Below are 24,164 nucleotides of genomic sequence, written 5' to 3'. Positions count from 1 at the left end.
CCCTCACGTTTGGCCGCTCTCACACGTTACTTGGTGTAATCTCTCGCCGCCCGCTAGCCCGTTCACTTTTTAATGTTGCCTTCGCTTTTTTTTCTCTCGTTCTTGTTTTTCCGTTTCAGAATCCTGTTTGTGTGTTCCCTCCCCCCGTGCCGTAATCAGTAGTGACAATGTTGTGCCTGTTGCACTAGCAAAAACGAAAGAGAGAGAGAGAGCACGAGCACGGAGAGAAAGAGAGCAAAACAGCAAGGGTGCCCGTTGGTGGCGAAGAATTCATTATTCCGTGTTTGTCCAGCTTTGCAGCTTTTCCCCGTGTGTTTGTGCCCGCATTTGTGTGTCGTGTGTGTATGTGTGCTCGTGTGACTTGTGTGTCCCGTGTACGTGTGCCCGTCCGATTATGTTGGCCATGGCACGCGAAGCCCACTAAATCGACCGTGTTGCAGCAGCCGAGATAAGCCTGCTAAGAGATCGCGTTCCTCCAGGAGCGCGCGCGCGCGAGAGAGAGAGAGAGAGAGCAACAACAATCACAAACCCAGAAGGCACACACCACTATCGGTCGAGGTGGTAAAGGGGCAAAATCCTGCCAGGAACACGCGCCATAGTACACGGCGACGACGACGACGAACCGGGTTGTGGCACGGTTTCGATGGTGGCACAATTTGACGCGACGGAACGACGCAACGGAACGAGCGCACAAGCGGAGAAACCGGCACCCGTTCCTTAATGCGCCCGTAATCAACCACCGGGAACCACCGGGACGTGTACGCTGTAGTGGGTAGTGGTAGTAGTGGTGTAGTAGTAGTAGCAGTAGTAGCAAAAACTGATTGTGTCACTGGCCACGCTGGCTTCGGCGCCTTCACAAAACGAGTAACGTTTTAGCAAAAAGGGCCCCTTTTTTTCGCTGAAGGACAAACGGTGGGCGAAACAAAGAAAAAAAAACCGCCAGCACCCAAGCGAGTAGAACCCGTCAGCATCAAAGGACAACAGCTGCAGTAGCCAGTGTGCACCATTGTTACCCGCCGGGCCCGGCAAACCAAGCAAACGCAAGAAGGACACTGCGCACCGGAAGTACCGCAAGCAGCGCGTTTCCCGCGCCCCAGCGGGTGCTTAGTGCGCGAGATGCCACTGTTCGGGAAGAAGGACTCGGGCAAGAAGGTGCGCAAGGACGTGAAGGATGGCTGCGACAAGCTGCCAAGCATCGACGACAAGTACGTCATCAAGGAGCTGCTCGGGACGGGCGCGTTTTCGGAGGTGCGGCTGTGCGAGCACAAGGAAACCGCCCAACAGTACGCGGTCAAGATCATTGACAAAAAAGCGCTCAAGGGCAAGGAGGACTCGCTCGAGAACGAGATCCGGGTGTTGAAGCGTTTCAGCGCCCGGCGTAGCGATGGAAGCGGTGTGCACACGACCGGTCCGCCACTGGGAGGGACACCCCGGTTTGCGCATCCCAACATCGTCCAGCTGCTGGAGACGTTCGAGGACAAATCGAAGGTCTACCTGATCATGGAGCTAGTGACGGGCGGTGAGCTGTTCGATCGGATCGTGGAGAAGGGCTCGTACACGGAGCGAGACGCGTCGAACCTGATCCGGCAGGTGCTGGAAGCGGTCGACTACATGCACGAGCAGGGCGTTGTGCACCGGGACCTGAAACCGGAGAACCTGCTGTACTACAGCCCGGCGGAAGACAGCAAGATCATGATCAGTGACTTTGGTCTCTCGAAGATGGAGGATTCCGGGTTTATGGCGACCGCGTGCGGTACGCCCGGTTACGTCGCACCGGAGGTGCTGGCCCAAAAGCCGTACGGCAAGGCGGTGGACGTGTGGAGCATAGGCGTCATCTCGTACATCCTGCTGTGCGGGTATCCACCGTTTTACGACGAGAACGACGCGAACCTGTTCGCCCAGATCCTGAAGGGTGAGTTCGAGTTCGACTCACCGTACTGGGACGAGATCAGCGACTCGGCGAAGGACTTCATCCGTAATCTGATGTGCGTGAACGTGGAGAGGCGGTTCACGTGTAAGCAGGCCCTCGCGCATCCCTGGATCTCGGGCAACGCGGCCAGCAGCAAGAACATCCACGGTACCGTGTCCGAGCAGCTGAAGAAGAACTTTGCCAAATCGCGCTGGAAGCAGGCGTACCACGCGGCAACCGTCATCCGGCAGATGCAACGAATGGCCCTCAGCAGCGGTACGTCGGCTGGCGGTGGGGGTGGCGCGTACGGACGCTCTGCGTCACGAATAAGCAATGCACCGGCGGACGAGCAAGCGGCGGACACTACTGCCTCTAGCAGTAAGTAATTGGCCGAAAGCGGCCAGCCAGTCGGGTGCCCTATAGCCGTAGGTTAGAAGCGGATGAATTTGTACGAATTGTACGGTAGGTCGCAGGCCGCGGGTTCCGAGAGCAGTGGAGAGTGGGATTACCGATCTCTCCGTGCATTTTGCGCGTCCTAGCGGTCTTGTTTGTTCGCTTTACTCGTGATCGTGGTCCTTCGAAAACTTGCGCTTCAAGTTGTTAGGTTAATTGTTCACGTGACGTGGAGAAAGCTCCTTGTTTTGTTTGTTTATTTGCTTCTTATCTCTTTCTCTTTGGTTCACTCTCTTTCTCTCTCATTGTTTCACTCCTTTTTCGTTTTTATTTGTTTAGTAATTTTTTCTTTTTTTTTAATAAGGATTAGGACAACTACGCGGTACAAAACGAAACACATCCGCTGTTGCTATATAGACTAAAGCAATGTACTTTTTACGGGGTAGATGATCAGTTACTACCCCTTGTGTGTGGCATGCTTACCGAATCTTAATCTGTCCATTTGACCACCTGCGAGGCAATCAGTACTTGATGGGCCGATTTGTTGCCTAAATCGCTTGCCAATAGATTGATACTTAAATGATGCGGAAACATTCGCGAAACCACAATTGTGGCGCTTAAACGATCTTCTTGAGTTTTTACACTAATAAACTTCTTTTATACAAAAGATTCGAAGCGGTTCCAACAAAATTAGGGACGCTAAATGATTCCAATTGTGTGCAATAGCATGCGATACTCACTTTTAAAACTGGAATGACTTCCAGTTTTTCACGAAGGGAGACGATCATTCCAATTTTCGTAACGGCTCAGTATTCGGTCTTGAGCATTCAAATGATTCCCTTCTTTCAAGCGCTAAATGAGTGTTTTGTTTTTATTCTTGTTTCTTGATTACCACTAGTAATAAATGATTTTCCTTTCGCTTCTATTCGCCCGCTCATCCTAAGTTTGTTCAGCCCATTAACGATAGCATGTAAATGATCTTTAGCTCCGGCGAATGTCACGGAGAAGAGGGTACCCGCCGGGCTCTGGTGATAGTTGGGTTGAGCTCAGCATTTCTTATAACAAACACACTCACACAAATACACAACTCCAGTAACTAGCAATACAGAATGTTTAAGAAAAGCCGATGAAAAGGCTTCGTATTGGATGGAGGCGAATAGTTTGTTTTTAGTGCATCTTTCCACAAAACAAATGCAGATCGGCTTGTGTGCCGCCGTGCTCGTATTTGGCGGCACTAGACGATTTAAAGAGCGAGCATTACTGTTAGCATTCTAGCCAGTTTGATATTGAGATCGGGTATTTTTTCACAGTCAACTCCTATTAAAAAAAAGTGAACCGAGCATATTACTATAGACTAAACGATGTTTCATGACTTTCTCTACATCCTCTAATGAATGCGTTTCCGTTATCTGTAGTGAAACTTAATGGAACAACCGAACAGCGGTGTACTAGGAATATTGTTTAATTGTTTGCGAACGGCATTAAGAGCTAGCAGGAGTCGTTTCGTCACGGAACGGGAAGCTAAAATAATTTGTATCCTTCTAGCGATAGACACAGCAGTAATGCTCGTTTTAGGCACACGTGCGTGCGTGAATCAGCAGGACTTAAAGACCGGAAGACACCGTCGTTACGGTCACAGATGAATATATTTAAAACGGTCTTTTTAACCATTCCGCTGCAACCATAAGGGTGCCGTATTTTTCTTTTACCGCGAGTCGTGTTAAACGAACAGCAGCAGGAGCGCGTAGGGTATTGTATACTTATGAAAACGAAACAAGCTGAAAACCTTTCGAATCTCGGCCCACAGACGGCGTCGACGTCCGTCGCCTTTCATGAAGGGCAAGCGAACGAACGAACACTTAATAACAGATCCATATCATCCACATGACGTAACGAAATAATCTCTCTGTAGCGTGTTTCTTTCCTTTTGGAGTTTGCCTTTTTTTATACACATCATTTGTTTGTGATCTTACCCGTACTTCCTACTAGTTCGTTAGTTTCGCTGTACTAATCTCTCTCTCTCACTCTCTCCCGTTGAATGATCTTTTTTCTCGCCTCGGAAGACTTACCGTAGTAGAGGGCAACAACGATCGAGGGTTTGTAAACTATATTACTAGGTGGGAACGGGCACTTATTTAGGGATAGCTTTGTTTGTCCGTCTGGTACGTTACGTTTTGGCATTGTGATCGTTGTGAGCGGGCCACATGTGGACATGAGGCGCATGATGATCCTCTGGTGGCTAGTAAACCTCTTACCACGTAGTTGAACGTTGAACAAGTAATAGAAATACTTAGCGGCTAACTTAAACTCGTTGTTGTGGCTTTCGGGGGTGAATTCGCCGCGTGATAAACGAATAATGATCAGGAGGAAGCTAACCAATTGGACACGAAAGTCCGCCACCGGGCGGGAATGGATAAACAATAGACGAATCAGGTTTTTAAAACAACTCAAAGCAAATACTTGAATTACGAAGCATTATGCCGATCATCATCTGAATGTGTTTGTTATCTGCGGCGTTCTTGTAAAAAAAAAATACACACAGAGAAGTAAAATAGAATCACATCTCATCGATTAAACGATGGTGGCAAAAGGGCGATGCTGGTAAAAGGACTTAAAGGGGTATGCTAGCAAAACGGACACGTATCGTAAACAGTTCTTTGCGCTCTGCTTATCAAACAAAAAACAACAAAAAAACAGGCACGATCGTGCCGGATGTCCACTGGTAATGGCGGACAATATACAAATCACTAGAATATGAAAGTAAAGTCCCTATTGATAGCATACACGTTAAATCAATCCGAGCGTGCCATGAAGCGCATGCGTAATAATTGTACTAAAATCGTGGAAGTAGCGTTCCACATATTATTTGTTGCTACCGGGCGTCGCCGTCTCAAGCTAAACGAACGAAAGCGTTTGCAGTTCTCGAAGGTGCAGGCCAGGACTAGGATAGAAAAGCGAAGCTGAGCTTGGGCATCGACAAAAAAAAACAGCAAACAAACAAACAAAATATCATGCAAAGTGTGTTCCTGCTTAGCATTGAACTATGCTTTGATAACGAATGTGCGTGGCGATATCCTGGGTGTGAACCGTTATACAGTGGTAGGGAAAATCTTCAAAAACAAAAAAGAACAAAGAAAAACAAAACACAACAAAAAAAAGCAAACACGAAAGACTTACGAGGGATGCGGCAGTAAACGGGGTAGTAGAGCTTTTTATATACAGTTTTATTTCCGGTGTTCCCGCGTGTATGTTTCCCACCCCAGTTTAAAAAACAAACAAATATGGCTCAAATTAAGGCATGCGACATACGAAAACGCAGATTGGCGGGGTGTGTAAGGCGAGGAAACGACTACTAACATTCCATTTCTGCTTCACTTAAGCAAAGACTTAAATATAGATATATATATATATATATATATATATATATATATATATATATATATATATATATATATATATATATATATATATATATATATATATATATATATACATAAACGTACATATTACATACCACATTACCGCGAATATGCTTTTCCTTTCGATGGTATTTGCTTGTTCTTATTTTTTGCGTTTTCGCGACTTAACGCTTCGGCATTCCACTGGTTGGCCACGTGGCTCGTGCCATGGGCCAACACAACCAGCATAAAGGTGTTAACGAACGAGCGAGCCCTAACCTAACCACGTGGCTACTTCTTTCAAGCGTGTAACTCGCGCCAATTCGCGTTATCACGCACGCAAGTTCCTACGGCGCACGGGCGCGATCCGATCTGCTGCGTTGTTCGGTTTGATTCCACCAATTCAACTTCGAGGCCATCAAAAACAGCAAAGCTCTGCCGGTGTTATATGGAAACTGGCTGGCACATGACCCTTCGATTCCCCCATCAATGCTCTTTGTTTTTTTTTTTTCGTGTATGAAGATGGCTCGGATTGCGATTTGACCTAATAAACCAGCCAAGATAAGGCGCATTGGAAGTCGTTATACGGTACAAACAGCTAATAGCATTACAGCGCCAAGAAACACTACGGAATCTCTTCAAATCTCTCGAACGGTTTAAGCCGACTGCTCAGATCGCAGTAGGCAGTTTAATATTTTAGAGGCGCAGCTAACTAGATTCGTGGGCTATTTTTTTGTACACTGTACACGGGGAGGGCATATATATATATATAAAAAAAGAAAGAAGTAAAAACAATCCGTCATCTTACATCACACCCATCGTCCAAACGCTAGGGCAGTTTATTGATTTGTTAAAGTGATGCGGTACTGCGGCCAGAGCAAAATGTATATTAACGAAGTAATTTTACAAAAACCCGGGCACGTGGGCAACACAACATTTAAGAAGCGGGAACTGCAAAGAAAAACCGATAAATTGACAGTAAAACCTAACATAGCGAAACCAACCAGCGTGGATGTGGAAGGAGGCGGAGGGGAGGATGGGGGGGGGGGGCAGTATGTGTACCTTTATTATTATGGCAGAAGTAAAACAAAAAAATATATATACATATATACATATACATATACGGATTAAAATGAAGCTAAATATTTTTAAACTACTTAAAGGAAACCCCAAAACAAACGTGGGCAGGCATATATTTGTAGCTTAACCGGGGACTCTCACCCCCCACGCGGGGGAGAACCGGCGGCGGGCAGTGGGAGGCAAATTTTTTTCTAACAATTTTTAAGTAGATAAAACACAAAACGTACCACCACACTTTTGCCCGCCAAACCGTACGGGGGTGGGGTTGGTTGGTTGTTAGTCTGTTTCTTTGTTGGTTCCTTCCGTTGGTTGGTTTGTTGACTGTGTATGTGTGTGTGTGCGCGTGTGTGTGTGGAAAGGAATCAAAATGTGTCCAAATTTCCCGCAGGGCGCATGTTACGCGTGAACGGAACGACGAGATAAAAAGGGGAAAAGGGGCGCGACGATCGAGACAGGTGCATGCATAGCAAAAGGGGTGGGTTTTGGAAGGCGCTGCCGGGTTAGGAGAAAGTTCAACTAATACAATAATTTTATTATGTGGTCTATGAATGTGATCTATATATTTAACAAAAAATGAAGAAAAAAAAGAAAAAAGTAACAGCAAAACCTAGTGCTAGATAAGTAGATGTTATTTTTAAGGACGGCAATTCAGAAACGCAAAAAAAGAAGGCAAGAAACAAACAAACAAAAGCAAACCAAGCGAGAGAAAGAGAGAGAGAGAAAGCAGAGATGCAAGGATGACATGCAAAGCAACACATAAACTCTCACAAACGCAGAAGAAGAAAAAAAAATGCAAAAGGACTAGAGCAAGGGACGGATATTAATGAAGTAAAGCGAAATATACGCACGACGAATGTAGTAGGGGCAAAAAGTAAACGATACGCGAATGCTGCCAAACAGAACACAACGGGAAGGTGGAAAACAATCGAAGGACAGGGACGTTATATACACTAGAGGCGCAACAATTATATCATAAAACTCATCACAATCGCCATCGTCGTCGTCGTTGTCGTCGTCACTGTCCAACGTTCACCGGGCGTCACATTTTTCGGGCGCGCTTGATCGAAACAACAAAAAAGAAAACAGAGAAGCAAAAACGCAAAGCAGATACAACAAAAAAACCCACAACAACAACAAAGCAAACAGCAACAAAACAATAGCAAAGCAAACAAACAGAACCTATATATATAAATATAAATATTAAACGAAACGTGTAAGCTAAACAAATGAAACAAGAACATATTAAAATAATCTGGTTATACGAGATGCAGCTTGCTGAATAGCATTTAATAATCTCAATAAATTCGTTCATTGTGTAACTGAAGCCCCCGTTCCCCAGGCCAGTCGTAGTTTGAATTGGTTGACCAATCGGAAGCTGTTGCCAGTGCGGCAACAAACGCGCACATAATTCACGTAAGTATGGTACGATCAAACCCGGGTTAATGTAAACTAACGATCGCGTCGATGTACGGTTGGGCCTGCTGGCCAACAGGCTGCTCGAAAAATGGCGGCATTCCGTTTGAAATTCACCCAAAATCGTCCACCGACCAGCAGCACATCCACGACATCATCTCACGCCCCGTTGGCCATTTGGAAATGCGTGTGGCGTGATGTGAGCGATGGCAGGCATAATTCGGTTTGCTGAAACAACGGCACATGGGTAGGCAGGCACAGGCTCCCGTAACGTGTGAACAAATAGGATTTCAAAGATCAATTTAACGCACACCCGGGCTCTTGGCCACAGACACACACGCACGTATCGTGGAAGGGTCGTAGGGTGGTTTATTTTCGGTCCGGGTACCCTTGATTGGGGTGGCCATGACGCATACGATGCCCCCGAATTGAGCAGATTGGACGGGGGTAATGTCGTCTGCTGGTTGTCGGCAGTGGTGTGGCGTTTTTTTTTGTTTCTTTTTTGTAAGCCTCTTTCAGCCACTGCAACGTTTCTTGCCGCGGTAAATTCAATGGAGAACACTTTTTTTTGCTATAAAAGGTCGTGCTATTTATAAAACATGTGCTTAGATTGTCTATCAAAACAAACCAAGCTTTAAAGGCTTTAGTAATGTGTGCCAATATTTGTGTATAAAATATTGAATATTTTGTACATTACTAGTGTTTCAATATACTTGAACAAAAACAGAATTTTTATCAGTTCTAGGTTTCGAGTATTAAATACACACATATATCATACGCTATGGAAAACCAAGAAGGTTCGAAAAAACTTATAGATACTACTCCGTTGATTCAAATATGGCCCTAAAATTCAATCCAGTGTGTTTTTCCATCATCTCAATAATTCTTTAACTAAAAGAAACGGGTAAGGACATGGTCGATATGGTATTGCTTGCATTACAATGGAAGATATTTAATAAAGATAACTCCCGCAAGTGAAGCAGAAATATTATTACATCTTACATCATATGACATTTCGGCTTATCAAGGATTTCCCGAAGATTTCCTTGTGTGATCTTTTTGCGAGTTGATCAAGCAAGAAATTTCGAATATTCAGTATTCTCTGAATAAAATGGAGGAAAATATCCTATAAATGAAAAATATAGAAACACCGGAATGAAAGATATATTCTCGGTGGGATGATCAAAATTTACCAGAGAAAAAAATTCAAATCCATCTTTTGCACCAAACACTATCTACATTCCCGCCACCCAAAGTGATATAAACATTCCATCATAGAATGTAAATTATAGTCGGAAGGAAAGAACTCTTAGTCGTTGGCACGAAATATACCTTGAGGAAGCCGCTGCTCCAATTAATCATTAACGTTAAGAGTGAGATCTTGTTTCCCAGCTAACATTAAAGCAAGAATGGCAAATTTCACCGCACATGACTACCATCACTCCACACATTGTACAGCCCGGCGCGATCATCCATCGTCGATACGTGACTTTTTTCTAATTTGATCATGATCGTCTCGGTTGCTTCCCCGGAGCCATATTCCAAGACGTGTACAACGTCTGTTCCATGGCATGCTTTGTTTCACTTGACCCTGGCTGTTGGCATTTGTAATAATTATCGACAATTATGAGTCTTTAGTCAATAACCCCCATAAGCTTCGAGCACGATACTTCTTCCACAACACTCGATATTAATCAACCGAATCCCGCTGCTCAGCATCAACCAGGTGCGAAATAAAAAACGCTGATAAAAAAAACCCTCCCAGAACAGAATGCGAAACGCGGTGTGTTTATATGGACAGTTTTCGTTTATTTGTACCTTAAGTATAGATAGCGGTTAGCGACATGTCGTGGCCGTTGCGCTCGTTGCCGTGGCAACCGTGGCAAAGGCCTGTTGAATTTGCAAAATCAATTCGCACACACCTTCTCTCTCTGTCTCACACACACACGCGGCGGAGGGGGCGGGGAGGCCTCACTCCCGCGAGCGGCGCATCACTCCACTGTCTCAGTAGCAGTTTTCGATTACAATCAATCTAATGTTTCACCTCACTTCGACTTGTTTCTCGTTTTTTACTTTTTTTTGTTGCTTCATTTATTTATGAACTTTTAGTTATACGTGGTTTTTTGTCATTTTCAATCATAGATACTTTTAAGAATGAGTTTTACTTTAAATTTGATGAGTTAACACACGCCAAAGTGTACTGCTGGGGATTTTCTGGGATGGTGACGGTCAAAGGGAGGGATCTCTCTTTGCTATAGTGTTTTACATAATTTTCTTTTTTATTAAATTAACCGTTCTGCTACCCTCCCTGCAACGCAGCTTTGGACCTATTATAGAATTACTGCTGCCTATTCCGCCGAGCCTACATCTCGCCTAGTTTCGTACCGCATTCGCTATCGGTTTGAGTTCTACAACTAAATAGCAGCACGCTTCGCCTTGTTGGCTGCTGATGGAAACGCACTGAAGGATTGCGGTGGCAGGAAACGTATTCCAACAATAAAAAAAAATAAAGAAAGAAAGAAAGAAACCGCCATGCCGCCCCTTCCATCGCCCTAAAACATCAGCAGCAGCATGTGTGTCTGTGTCTGCCTGCCTGCACAATGAGCCTAATTGCTTCCGAAAAGGGAAACCCCTTCATGGGTCGCGTAAAAAATAGGTTGGCCTCGCAGCACACCTAGCATTAAATAATAGTTAAAATACGAATCTAAAAGCCTTAAACATAAGGTTACCTATATTGGTGAGGAGCACTGAGCGGCAAACATAGGTATAATTATTTTAACATGGTCGTCTCGCTGACGAACGCGAGAGGAACGAAATCAAAAGTCAAACAAAGGAGAAAAAAAACCGATAGAACGGCAATCACGACGTGCGCCCGGATTGCCCGCGCTCAGACCAATGGTGACCCAAGGGGTGGTGACTACACATATGTTTATATTTATAGATGTAAAAGAAAAAGAAGCAATCCTAACGGCCAATCCGCTTCCCCGCTTACCGTGCTAATGTTGAACATCGAGCTTTGTCTTAGGTATTTTTAAAACATATTACACATAAATTACGCCCTTCCTTTTTTTTGTCGCACCCGCTTACTCGCGTCAGTCGTCGCAATTCGCATAATTCGATCCTTTGCCCTAAAAACAAACAAAAAAAAAACACACACAAACCGAAATGTTCGTGCCCTTACAGCTAAACGAGACCTGTATGTGTGGATGTGTGTTTTTGTCCTGATTACCATAGCCTGGACCTGCGTGAAGGGAAAGTAAGCTTCCCGTGTTGTTAATAACGCTTCCCATGTACGACTCTCTTCTGTTAACGGCCATACCGTGGGTTTTCTTGAATGCCACCTAAACTCACTACTCCCGGGAACAGATTGGGGCCGCAAACCGAGACGCAGGTGTACTAGTAGCATGCTTATTTTTTTCTTCACATGTTTGAGAGGAGCTTTCGGTGTCTATTTTGTGGGTGCAAAACCAATCCGCCATGGAAACGGATCCCGTGTCGTGTATCGAATGCGTGTTTACCATTCGTAATGCGTGCGTGCGTGCGTGCGATAGCCGCGTGTTGTTTTGTGTGCTTTGTAACTGGCGCCGGGAAACACTTCCGCTTCCTCCTACTAATGTTTCTTTTTGTTTTTGCAAAAGGTGGCAACTCATACACGCGCTCAAGCGCTACAATTCATTTACATTTTTTACGGTAAACTTTACGTCAGGTTCGATAGCTTAAACGATGTAAAGGAAAGAAAGTAAAAACCACCACACACAAACACAACCACTGCAGGTCGACCAGCTTACGACATGCTGGTGGAACCGCCACCGCCGCCACCGGAACCCTTCGAGTTGTAGCCACCGTATGACGAGGACGAATGCTGCGCCCCACCACCGTACTGATTCCATTGGGCCGAGGACGAACCGGATGCGTCGTCGTTGCTGCCGTTCGGTGCAAGTAGGTTGTTCAGGTTCGACTGTGGAGAAAAGCGTGATAAGGGAGAGAAAACAGAACGTTAGAATGTTGTCGGACCGTCAAGGATCTTTTTGGCGGGGGGCATGGGCATGGGGGGCGTCTCTGAGCAGGGGGTGGGTTACGAATGGTAGAGGACAGAAAGAGGGGTGCAACGCGGGATGATGCGATGTGTGTGTAAAGCGAGCGAGTGAGGTGAGGGAATTATTTGAAAAAAAAAACACACGAAACAAAACAAAAGGACACTAACGGGACAACACAAAACATTGAGAGAGAGAGAGAGAGAGAGAGCCATAAAGCCCCCCAGCCCTACACCGAGAGGAAGCAGAAAGAAAAATGCAGCAACCACCATTGGAAAAGCCCTAGCCATTCTCTGCTAACCGTAATTAGGGGGGATGCATTTTGGAATGAAGAACTCAGGACTTGAGATGGAGGAACAGAAAAACGAAAAAAAAGCATATGCCCACAACACCCAACAGTGAACGAGCCAATATGTACGCTAAAAGCGGGAAAGAGGAGTGGTGGTTCGAGTGGTTAATCACCGGCAAGCTCCACTCCACGTGTTCCGGCTCCATTGTGCTCCCTGTTTAGCAGTAGAGGAAGAAGAAAAAGGATATGCAAAAAAAAAGGAACAAAAATGGATACCGCGCAGAATGAAATCAGCTGGGTGTGCGCAAGAACAGGAAGAACAAGCAGAACAAAAAACAGACTCTCATACACACACACACACACACACTACGATACGGTGAGAGCACGACGACGAGGACGAGGATCCGCTTACCTTCCACAGTCACGATGGACAGGAAGAAAGTTGGAGTCAAGTTGGGGCGCTCGATAGAAGGGGCCTTCTCTCCATTGGTCCTCTCGCTCTCGTACTGGGCCGGGGAGGGAGAGGAAGGATATGCGGGGCTTTCCGGCATCCGGCGGCGCTGGGTGTGTGTGGCGTGGTTCGTGCTTTTTCCTCTCGGGTTTCCCTTTTCCCACTCAAAGCACTCTTCCGACGAAAACACGCAACGCAAGATCGCAACGCGGACGAAAGATGCCGAAGATGATCATGATCGTGGTGGTGGTTGCGATAGTAGTGGTGAGTAGGTGGTGACAATAATGGCGATGAAGTTGAAATGGATGGACCACGGCTTGTGGTGCTGACCATGGGAATGGATCGCCTTCCTCACAGAGGTTACAAATGATGTATACTATTACTGGTTTGCGCCCGAAGATGCGATTTACAACAAAAAAAAACGTTAAGATGCGGTACTTCTCTGCTCTATCGGTCTAACCTGATAATTCGCCTCGAACGTGCGCCTTTCCGTGCGTGTGTGTGTGTCCGGCCCCCCCTTTACTCACTCTTTTTGCTCAAAAGCTCGACGAAATTACGAGAGGGAGGAGATTTGGGGGAGTTGGTTTGGAGAAACAGTTGGTAGGGCCGTTCATTTATTTACCTCAAAACGAATCGCAATGCTTGAAATTATTCACGTGACACGCTGCTACATCTAATAACACACTAAATTATCCTTTTCCTCTCACTCGTTCGCTCGCTTTTTCTTGCATCCTCACTATCTCTCTCTCTCTCTATATATCTTAGCTTTTATCTCCCGTCTGGTGCTGCGGGTCGGGCGGATATAGGGTATCTTGCGGTCACCTCAGTCAGTTCAGTGTGTGTGGCGTGTGTTACACTATAGCTAATCCTCGAGGATAAGGGGGGACACAGTCTAAGCACTATGCGCGCATGCCTTCCTTCAGTGGCGTTAATGATCCTAGATACACAGCAACATAGACAATGGACACATTGTATTACGCGCGGTCATTCTCTTCTCATCTGAAGGGTAGTGAGTGGGTGGAGGGAAAATAGAGGGAGGGGGGTGGGGGGGGCGAGTGGTAGATGACGCAAATGTTTGGATGCATATTCGAGCGGTTCAATTTTCAGGCCAATTTTTGCTGCCTCCGAGTTCGCCCTGAAGCCATCGCGAACTGAGCGCATCCACGCAACTATACTATCGTGTCGAGGGGTTGAGTACTGATTTGGGACGAGGTTTGCTAACGAAACGTAACCTCAAAAATGCGGCTCGCAATGTACACCCAAACATTTCATCGCCATGTTGTAGAGGGAGGAGAGAAAGAGAGAGAGATAGCGTAGAACAGAGCTGGGGGGATGTGGGCTTAAAAAGGGCGATCACTTACTTGCCACCATAAGTACCACGAATCCGAGTTGCCCGACTTGGGATAGCTGTTCCACTGCTGCGACTGTCCACCTTGCGAATTCCATCCCGAACCGTTGTTATATCCTGCAATGATGCAAACACGTCAATAACATATTATCCGTTTATCATGGTATGATTATGAGTATGGCATAAAATAGAATAGCATCTCCTCTACATCTGCAACAGCAACAGAAGTACGTCCTTAAAGAGCGAACGATGTCACATTCGTAATGGAATATATATATTTCTTAATATAAACCAACTTACCCCGACGATCGCGACGACGTCCATCGTATCGGTTATTGGAATGATCCTGCTGTTGCTGATGATAGCCACGGTTGGAATAGCCACGATCGTTGTAATATCTACCAAGAAAAGGACACAAACAACGTGAGCAACGTGAACAGCACCATCCCAGGCGAGCCGTACTCACCCTCCACCTCCACCACCGCTATTACGAGTCCACGAATCGTACCGGTTGCCTCCACTGCCATAATTTCCCCCACGATGATGATCGTCCCGGCGACCGTATCCATTGCCGCTGCGATAATCCCCAGCACGGTGGTGGCCGTACTGCACGTCGGTCGATTTGTTACCGTACCGGTTGCCATAACCCCCACCCTGGCCGCCGCCACCACCACCACCACCATACCGGTTCTTGCCGTACTGCTGGCCACCGCCTTGCTGGCGATTGTTGTGGTTCCAGCGTGACGTGTAGTTGCTGTTCGCGTTCGCGTTGTTGTGCTTCTGGCGGTTCGACTGGTTGGCACGGTTTCTGCGCGGTGGCAACAGCTTCCGGCCTTCCTCGTTGAACTTTTTGATCACTTCCTGTGCTTCCGCTTCCGCCAGCTCGGGAAACACGAGCTCGGTGTACCAGTTTTGTTCGAGCGATGGCACAAACATGTTGGCTGCAGAACGAGAATGAGAGGAGGAAAATAAGCGTTACGGAACCACTGGGCCACTTGGGCGCGTGATCACTCACCCTTCATTGTATTGAGAGACGTTTCAGGTACTTCCTTGCCGTACTGGGCAACCTTTAGATCATACCGTCGTTTGTACTCTTCCATGCTGGGCACGATCGCCACAGCACGGCGTGTCTTAAATCCACCGAATCGCTTCAAGCGTCGCTTCTGCTCTGATGCAAACACATTTGTCTGAAAAGGGAAAACACGTGAACCATGAGAAACATGTCCTCCATACCAAACCCAATCGCTAGCAAAGCTTCCTTACCTGATCGATGATGAAATGTCGTCGGCGTTTGCAGGCTACTTCGATCAACCGAGCCATGTTGCGAGACAGCTGCTCGATTATCTTTTGCCACTCGGGAGTGTTGGAAGGTTCGCGAGCTTTACCCAAAACCTACGAGCACGAGACGTGAACGAATCACACACAGAAAGAGAGAGAGATCAATTAGTATTGTTTGCGCGACCTTTTGCCACAGGGAGCTGGTCCTGGTGGTCCGTTCTCACCTTCATGTTTTCCAGCAAACTTTCGATGCTCAGCAGCGTGAACGTGCTGTCCGGGTTGTCCTTCAGATACTGTTGCAACCAGTTAGTTTTTCCACATCCCGGAAGTCCGATCGTCATGATAAGCTGCAAAAGAAAAGGTGTCATATTGAGTATCGGAAGAACACGCCTCACCGGGTGATCATTCCCGCACCGCATACCTCGCAACAGTCCCTCGCCGACGGTCCCTTCAGCCCTTCGGCGACGAGCTCCTCATTTTCCTCGGTAAAACGGTTCAGAAATTTAAAATCTTCATCAAAAGGTACACTTTCGACAACCACAGGTTCGGCCGGTGGAACCGCTTCATCGGTCGCTACCGCCGGCTCGTCTTTTTTCTCTTCCTCGTCCTTCTTCGTGTCCGCGTCCTTATCCGTGTCCGGTTTTATTTCCTCCTTGCCATCCTCTTCCATCGCCTTCGCTTCCGTCGCCGTATTGTCTCCATCGTTTTCCTTCGCTTCTTCCTTGGGCGTTTCGGTGGCCGCCGATTGCTCCGTGTTTGAGGGGGCCTTCTTCTCCTCGGCACTCAAGGGGAAACCTTCCGACACCGTGCCAAAGTTTACTTTGAACGCCAGATTCTTCGCATAGACATGCGGAAACAGCGCCTTGCCGTCCAAGCTGTCCTTCTCGAACTCGAACGCCTCGCCCTGCCGCACGCGGTTCACGGTGAACTGCATCCTGCACGGAGACGACTCCATGTCCAGGTATACACCGACCACATCGTTCTTGCCGTATGCCACGCCGTACTGTTCAAAGTTTCCGCCGGTCACCTTCTTTCCGCAGCTGGAGTATCCGTACGAGTGTTCCGTTTCGCCGAGCTGCAGCTTGCCCTCAACGGCCGTCGACCAGCCCAATCGCATCTCCAGCGTCGGCGTTTCACCATCCGGAACAAACCGTGACTTTGTGGCCGGTAACAAATTGTCCGTTACTAATACTTCGTAAAACACCTTCCCGCCAAGGACGCCCCTACTCGCACGGGCACCGGCCCATACCAGCCCGAATATACCGTCGGAGAGGGTTTTCGCCGAAAGCAGATCCTTGTCATCGATGACCATGTTCAGGTTGGAATCATCTGTAACAAGCGAGAGATGGTTAGGGATGAAGAAAGTCTCAAAAAATCATCACACGGCAGCACTTACACCAACTGAGCGTGAACGTGTTAGCAGCCTCCTCCGGCAACTGCGGCTCGACCTCTTCCGACACAAACTCAATCATGCTGTTCTGTGCCTGGTTCTGTGACGAGTCCTTCTTGTCGTTTGTTTTAGCGCCGTCCGTCTTTGCTGTCTCGCTGGGCGCATCCTCGGCGGCCTTAGCGGGTGCCTTCTCGTCGGATTCATTTGCTGCCACTGGGTTGTTGGCAGACTCGTCCGGTTTAGCTTTCGTGTCGTCACCCTCCGTTGGTTCCTCCTCTTGCTTGCTCGCAGGCACCGATGCTTCGACCAGTGCCGTCTCGTCAACCGTTTCAACCGCCGGAGGAGGCTTGACCTCTTCTTCTACCTTTACTTCCTGCTTCGCCGTTAACACCGGCTCGAGGGATTCTTTGTATTCTTCGACCTCCATAGCGGAAACAGGCTCCGTCGACGCCTCGGACGGTGCCTTTTGCTCCGAGGGTGTATCATCGGGTACGGAAGGCAGTTCGTCACAGGGAACCACGGTCGGCTGGGGCGTCGGTTCCTCTGTGACTAACCGCTGCTCGGTCCCTGCGACAACCGGGTCCGGTTCTTCTTCTTGCACCGACGCCAAACAGGGCGCTTCGCTCATGAGCCGCTGCGGAGAGGGTGACTTTGTCATTGATCGTGATCGGCCCCGTTTGCGTGCACTTCCCATCAGTGACGCGTGTGGATTGTCCGCGGAACTGTTTGTCGGGGATGGCGATCTTGTCATTGAGCGCCTCACACTGCGCCTTCTAACCGGTGTATCGACGCGTCGGTTACCTAAAAAAGGAAAACGTTTATTATTAGGCAGGCTCTAGTGCATTCCTCCATTCCCGCGGCTTTGTTCGATGTGAAAGACGCTTTAGTTCGATCACCGGGCGGCACATTTAAACCGTTTTCAAACGAAACCCCGCAGAAACATTGCACCAGACACAGGCAAACATAACAAACAACACACGCGTGTATTGCTCTTCCCAGTGCGTTGTTTAGTTGTTTACAACGTGTTCTATTTCTTGTTCTCCTTCGATATTCGTACACATCGCGGGGGAAATGAGCGCAATCTTTGCCACCCTCCTTTGCTGCACGACTGACTGCGCGTTTACGCACACTTTCTCCGGTCTCACACACACACACACGCGCAAACCTCCCCACGAGCAGCGCTTTAAAAACTACGCGCGCGACGGCGAGTGTGTGCGTGCGCGTACGTACGAGTGGAGTAAAAGTAGAGTGAGAGCGACTATTTGGACGCGCAAGCGGGTACGAGCAACTTTTTCCCTTCACAAACAAAATGGCGCGCTCTCCGCAGAGCGACGAGCGCACGGCACTGGCCACAGAATGCGACGGGGGGGTGGACGAATCGAATTACATCTTCTTTCACAATGATGCAAAAACGGCGGACGCACAAATGCACTCACTGGGCATGGAAAGATCCTCGATGAACTGCTGCTCTTCGGCGTGCATCTCGGCAGCCATCTGCAGCAGCTCGGTCTCGTCACGCTGCTGCTGAAGAAGCTGCTGCTTCATATGTTGCTGTTGAAAAAGGAGTTGCTGCTGTTCCTTCTGCTGCCGTTGTATCATTAGCAGCTTTTCCTGGTGCTGCTGTTGCATTAGATACTGTGAAGTCATATCGACGTTGGCGTTGGCGGAAGAGCTCGATTCTCGTTCGAGTGCCTCCTTCAAGCGCTCCAATAGCACCGCTTTCACACCTTTGGTATCTAGGTTTCGCGCAGCAAGCTCGGCCTTAAGGTCGGCCACCTTGAGTTTGGCTAAATCCATTACTGGTCGGCACCGTACGCACGGGATGCACCACGCAAAACAGGGCAAATAATATGCTTTCACGGGTTTTAATTTTACGCACAGGACGATTTGCAAATCTCAAGCCACCAACACGCGACGCACATCAAGAATGTATTGAAGGGAAAATCTTCTTCTTACTCGTTCTACTGCGATGACGGAACCGCTCTCGTGCTCTTATTCCGGAGCCTTGCTGCTTTCTCTTTCGCTCTCACGCGCTGCTGCAGATGTTTATCAATAGCAGCTTCTCTTTCTACAATTTGTAATACTGCCATGCGTTCAAACTCATGCGTTTGTTTCTTGCGCGTTATGACATACCCTGGGTTTTTTCTAACAGCCACTGTTTGAAATGATATTTTGAATCTCTAAGGAATGTATTATCAAAGGATAAAAATTTTCATTGCTCATAACTAATACAAAATATTGCCACGAATCGTTATTCTTTCCAGAAAAATTACCTTACACAATCTCACGTATGCCGTACGTGCAAAGCATTACAAAGTACATCCTTGTGAAACTGTTGTAATGCTTTCATTAAATTTCATTCCACAAAACGCCTTACAATTTGAAATATTTCACACGCGTGTTCAATTTGAATTTTCATTAACTTTCCAACGGTAACAATACATGTTTTCTAAATATTTCTTTTTGTAAAGCGTAAATTTGACTTTTCGCTTGGCTTGAAATATCAATACTACACAAAATACTAGAAAACAGAAATTCGTTTGCAGTCATTCTACATTGTAATCGTTATTCCGATCGCATTTATCAAATAGGCTATCATTTCAAAAGAAGTTTTACATTCGGGGAAGAAAATACACAAAATAAAACAATTTTTTCGATAAACATGTCACATCTTCCTCAAAACAAATTCAAATCGTATTTTCCTTTCTTTCAGATATCCTTTCTATCCAGAGAGCCAAAAAGGTAATACAATATGTCTCAATCTACTCATCCACCGACTCATCGAGTTTGGGAACAAAATATCAACCAACCCGTACAGTTTTCGGATAGCCGGGTATTAGACATAGAGTTCGTAACGATCTCACGCTAGTGATTATCTCAACGATTTATTGTTTGTTATTTGAAGCAAAATATAATCATTGTTATTGTTAATTTTCCTACTGTTTGCTCTTTTATATCTAGTGCACTTCAGTTAAGCGTCTATTCGATTCGTGTGTATTATTAGATAAGCTAAGAGATATAGCTAAGAGAATTGGTATTTGTTTGTTGCAGTGTATATATGAATGCTGTCGTAAGAATACTATCCCCGAACCATGCTTCTCCATGCAAACGGTTCCGCCCGCTCAAACCCCGTCCCTATCATGTCGATTGCTTGTTGCATACGCGCGATACGTTTGAAATTTGTCATGTAAAGAGAGAGTTTGCGGATGTAACACGCCACGTGCCACCCCAAAAACATTATGTCGATGTGTGTGCGCCCAAACAGGCGACGGCCTGTTGCGTCTCTGCTGCTGACCTCCGGGGACTGCTGCACTTGCCTTCCGGTGTGGACTCCTTCCACCGGCCGGCATCCTATGTACAGATACTAGCATTAACCTCTTTGTGTGCTTGATCGTGCTGGCTGTACGGTCTCGTCTATAATATCAATAAAGTAACAGAGTTCGATATGGCGGATCGCGACTTCCGGTTCCGTGGTCGTGGTCATGCTTGCTGCCACCGGACGTCGGTGGCACTGGTTTCGCTGGTGGCCGGGCTTTCACATCACTTTGCACTTGTCCTTCAGTGTGCCGCTTCCTTCACCCGCCTGGCCCGGTTGTGCGGTTCCGGCCGCTGCCTTATCCTTCCCATCCTTCGCTTTATCCTTCTCCTTCGCTTGCTTTTCCTTGTCTTTGTCCTTGTCCTTCTCCTTGCCCTTTTCCTTGTCTCGTTGCATCTGTTTCTCTTTCTTCTCCTTCAGTAGCTTTTCTTCCTTCGCCTGTTCCTTCATCATTTTCTTCTTGTTTTTCTTCTTATTCTTCCCATCGAGCTGCAGTGACACGTTGCGGTTCTTCTCCATGTTGAGCAGCTCCTGTTGAGTCAATTACCATTACCATTCTCTCTTCCCGAATGTCCTTGTTGAGGAGCTATCCTTGCTGGATAGCACCTAGCCCAGCACACTTACCTGAAACAGTTCGGTCACGTTGTGGTTTTCTTTCGCAGACGTTTCCATAAACGACACGCCCCAGGTAGCGGCTTCCGTTTGACCCTCGATGTTGGTCACCTCCCGGAGGTCCTCGCTTTCGTCACATTTGTTGCCCACCAGCATGACCGGTATCTGGGATATTTCTTCGCCCTTTAAGCAATGAAAAAAAAAGACACAGCCGTGCACACGATCAGTACACCAAACGCGCGATGGCACAAACAAGCTCGAGCATAACGGAAGGACTCCTTCGAAACCCCCACACCCGGACACACGTACCTTCAGCTCCCGGATGAGGCTCCATATCGGTCGCAGCTCTTCGAGGCTCTGTTTCGAGCAAACCGAGTACACCAGTATGAACGCGTGGCCCTTCGTGATGGACAGCCGCTGCATTGCCGGGAACTGGTGCGAACCGGTCGTGTCGGTGATTTGCAGGGTGCATATGTTTTTATTGCAGCTTATCACCTGTCCTCGGCATCGCCACCAAAAAAGGAGGTGAAGACAAAACCAAACGGCAAGACGATAAATAATTTCGTTTTCGAAGCGCTCTGGCGGGGGACGAGCGGGCTTACCTGCCGGTACGTATCCTCGATGGTGGGAATGTAGCTCTCACGGAAGGTTCCCTTGATGAATCGAAGCACCAGCGAGCTTTTGCCAACACCTCCGGCACCGAACACCACCTTCCGGGGGTGGCGAGGTGGAAAGATACGGATGCGTCCAGTGGCAGACGAAAAAAAAACAACAACCAGGGGCCATAGAATACAGAAGGACACCCACCCCCACACACGCACACAAACACGCAAAAGGATTCCACTTAGTACATATGCGACTAATCACGGTTTGCATGCAAGAAAAAGGGCTCTAGAGGCACATGACCAGGAAGGAAGAAGAAAGAAAAACAATGACAGAAACAAAACAAAACAAAAAGATAAGCGCTAAGGAACGCCACTAGAGGTGCCTCTAAAAAAAGGTGCCAGGCGCTACGGGCTGCCTTTCCGAGCCTCTCTATTGGGTGGGATGGTGTGGGAAGGAGGGATGATATGGGAATTTATACATTACGCTCGTACCACTCGGTAGTCATTGCTTTGCTCGGGCATTTTGATGTTTTGCAAAATTTTCTTGTTATTCCTATCCATTTCGCCCATCTTGGTGGATGTGTTTGTTGATGCGGTTCGCTTCCGGGACTACTGGATGGGAGGATGTTTGTTGCTTGCTTTGGTGCAGCTGGTTTTTTTTTTGCCGTGACCGCTAACGGAGCTAACCGCCCCCAAAATGCACTCTAGCCCAAATGCACTTTCTCGACCGAAACGAATGCGTCTAGTGGGGTAACTACTGATTGGCGTGGGGACACTGTGCGTGTATCCTATGGTGCGTACTTGAGTGTGTATATATATATATATGTATGTACGTTTGTATGTATATATGGTGTATATTATTGTGTATATAATATATGTATAATAACTCTAACAAGAACTGGTTTTCGCTTCAACTGGCAACAAATCGCGATTTCGATTCCCTTTTTTTTGTTTGTTCTAACTCTGCGTGTATGTATGTGTGTGTGTGTTTGTGTGTGAGTGTTTTTTGTTGCTGGTTTCCTTTCTGCTTTGCTTGCTTCCAGTTACTGTGCTCTCACTAACAACAACATTTGTACAACGCCAAACATCACAAATGCTTGCTCACAGTGAAACGACGTGACTAAATTAGCGAAAAATTCGATGTTTAGCTGAGGACGAACTGCGTTCAGTATTGCGTTACATTTGCCAACAACAACAACAACAATAACGAGGGCGAGAAGTAGTAGTAGTTGTACAAAAAAAAACAAGCGATGCCTCGATTTTCCCTCGATATCACTCGCGAGCGCGACACAACCGTGGGCTGTCCGAGCTCGTCGCCTATTAGATTTCCATTTTGGCGTTTTGTCCTGCCTGCGTGTACGCGTGCCTGTGTGTTTGTACGCTTATGCTAGTGTGTGTGTGTACCTACGCACGCATATGGGTGTGGGGAACTGGCCGCGAGCAACGGAAAATGTATGCTATACGCGTGTAGGAGGGTTGCTGGGAAATTCGCTGAGTCGCGCGAAAAATTCACACCCCGCTTCCGAATGAAAAAGGATAACGGACGATACCGCACGAGCGAAGGGAAATGCTTGCTGGCAACACCTTTAAGAATGGAGCCTCCCGCTGGTGGTGCCTCCCGACGCAGGATAACACGCCCGGTTGGTAAACGACATAGAATTTCACTCCTGCTCTATTTACGGTGGGTTGCCGTTTTCTTTTTTTTTTGGTCGTGCTGTGGGCACCGTCGAAGGCGCCTTATCTCTCGCTCGCTCGTGCTCTTTCTCCCGTCGAGCGTTTTTCGCCCTATGGCGTTTTTCCCCGTGTCATTTTCCACGCGTGATAATGCTTTATCGCCCACCGAGGCGCAACTGTCAAAGTGTGGGTTTTGTTTTATGGCACATTTAACTGGACGGTTTCGAGAAATAAAACCGATCCTTGTGGAGATCCTGCCGTGCTGCGCATCATTTGTATGAGCAAAGCATGACCCTCTGTACGAAGGATCGCTTGGAAAGGTACAATTCCTCACGTCCTTTTTGCAAAATGTAGCACGCTTTCCCTCCCAGCCGTAACGCACGGTTTTTCACGCACCCCATGCCTTGTGAGACAACCCTGCCACACAACCCTGCAAAAGGATCACGGTCGGATCCTTTTCCCTTCACGCGAGCATGCGCACGATGGGATGCCACCCTACTCCGTGTGCCCTCCAGCCCGCAGGCGTTGCTCGCATTTTATTGATAAATCAATACCAACCAGCCAACGGAAATGTCAACGAAAGCGCTAGCAGTGCTGACTGGGTCGCTGGATTAAACCGCACGCGGAAAAACATGTGTGACCACCGGGAGTAGTAGCACCGGAAAGGACACCAGCTAACGAGCGACAACAAAGCGGACCGACGGTTTAGCGGGAATCCATTTTTGGAGTCCATTTTTTCACACACCATCGCTCTCTCTCTCTCTCTCTCTGTTCTACACGTGCGTCGTGGGTGAAAGTAGAAAGTGGAAGTGCAAGTGAACCGCCACCTACACGCGTCAAGGATGCACGGTTTACCGCGACAACGAGCCGCATTCTCGAGCTGGTGGTTTCTTCTGGTGGTGCCTTGCGAGTGAAGCTGTGGAAGCCGTTTACTTCTTCTTCAACTTCGTCCTGCGAACGGCAGAAACGGGGCG

General features: G+C 47.4%; 3 protein-coding genes across 3 annotated transcripts; 1 reads left to right on the top strand and 2 right to left on the bottom strand.

Annotated features, from left to right (window-relative positions):
- Nucleotides 1–1,116: 1,116 nt before the first annotated feature.
- Nucleotides 1,117–2,295, top strand: LOC128725298 (calcium/calmodulin-dependent protein kinase type 1-like). The gene has a single exon (XM_053819031.1). The coding sequence runs from the start codon at nucleotides 1,117–1,119 to the stop codon at nucleotides 2,293–2,295; it is 1,179 nt and encodes a 392-aa protein (XP_053675006.1).
- A 7,699-nt stretch (nucleotides 2,296–9,994) lies between these two features.
- Nucleotides 9,995–18,780, bottom strand: LOC128727277 (heterogeneous nuclear ribonucleoprotein U-like protein 2). The gene is made up of 10 exons (XM_053821172.1): nucleotides 18,420–18,780; nucleotides 16,990–17,784; nucleotides 16,015–16,922; nucleotides 15,818–15,940; nucleotides 15,579–15,707; nucleotides 15,331–15,502; nucleotides 14,782–15,256; nucleotides 14,616–14,713; nucleotides 14,329–14,432; nucleotides 9,995–12,151 (listed from the first exon to the last, which is right to left on the bottom strand). Exons 1-10 carry the CDS (start codon nucleotides 18,778–18,780, stop codon nucleotides 11,978–11,980), a joined length of 3,339 nt encoding a protein of 1,112 aa, XP_053677147.1. The 3' UTR covers nucleotides 9,995–11,977.
- A 1,073-nt stretch (nucleotides 18,781–19,853) lies between these two features.
- LOC128722900 (GTP-binding protein Di-Ras2-like) lies at nucleotides 19,854–22,145 on the bottom strand. Its single transcript, XM_053816587.1, has 5 exons — nucleotides 22,009–22,145; nucleotides 21,514–21,621; nucleotides 21,221–21,406; nucleotides 20,924–21,094; nucleotides 19,854–20,830 (listed from the first exon to the last, which is right to left on the bottom strand). The coding sequence occupies exons 1-5, from the start codon at nucleotides 22,084–22,086 to the stop codon at nucleotides 20,519–20,521; spliced, it is 855 nt and encodes a 284-aa protein (XP_053672562.1). The 5' UTR covers nucleotides 22,087–22,145; the 3' UTR covers nucleotides 19,854–20,518.
- Between the last annotated feature and the right edge of the window lie 2,019 nt (nucleotides 22,146–24,164).

The sequence above is a fragment of the Anopheles nili genome, chromosome 3 (assembly GCF_943737925.1).
Source record: "Anopheles nili chromosome 3, idAnoNiliSN_F5_01, whole genome shotgun sequence".
Classification (NCBI taxonomy): domain Eukaryota; kingdom Metazoa; phylum Arthropoda; class Insecta; order Diptera; family Culicidae; genus Anopheles; species Anopheles nili.
This window is presented reverse-complemented; position numbering and strand designations above follow the sequence as displayed.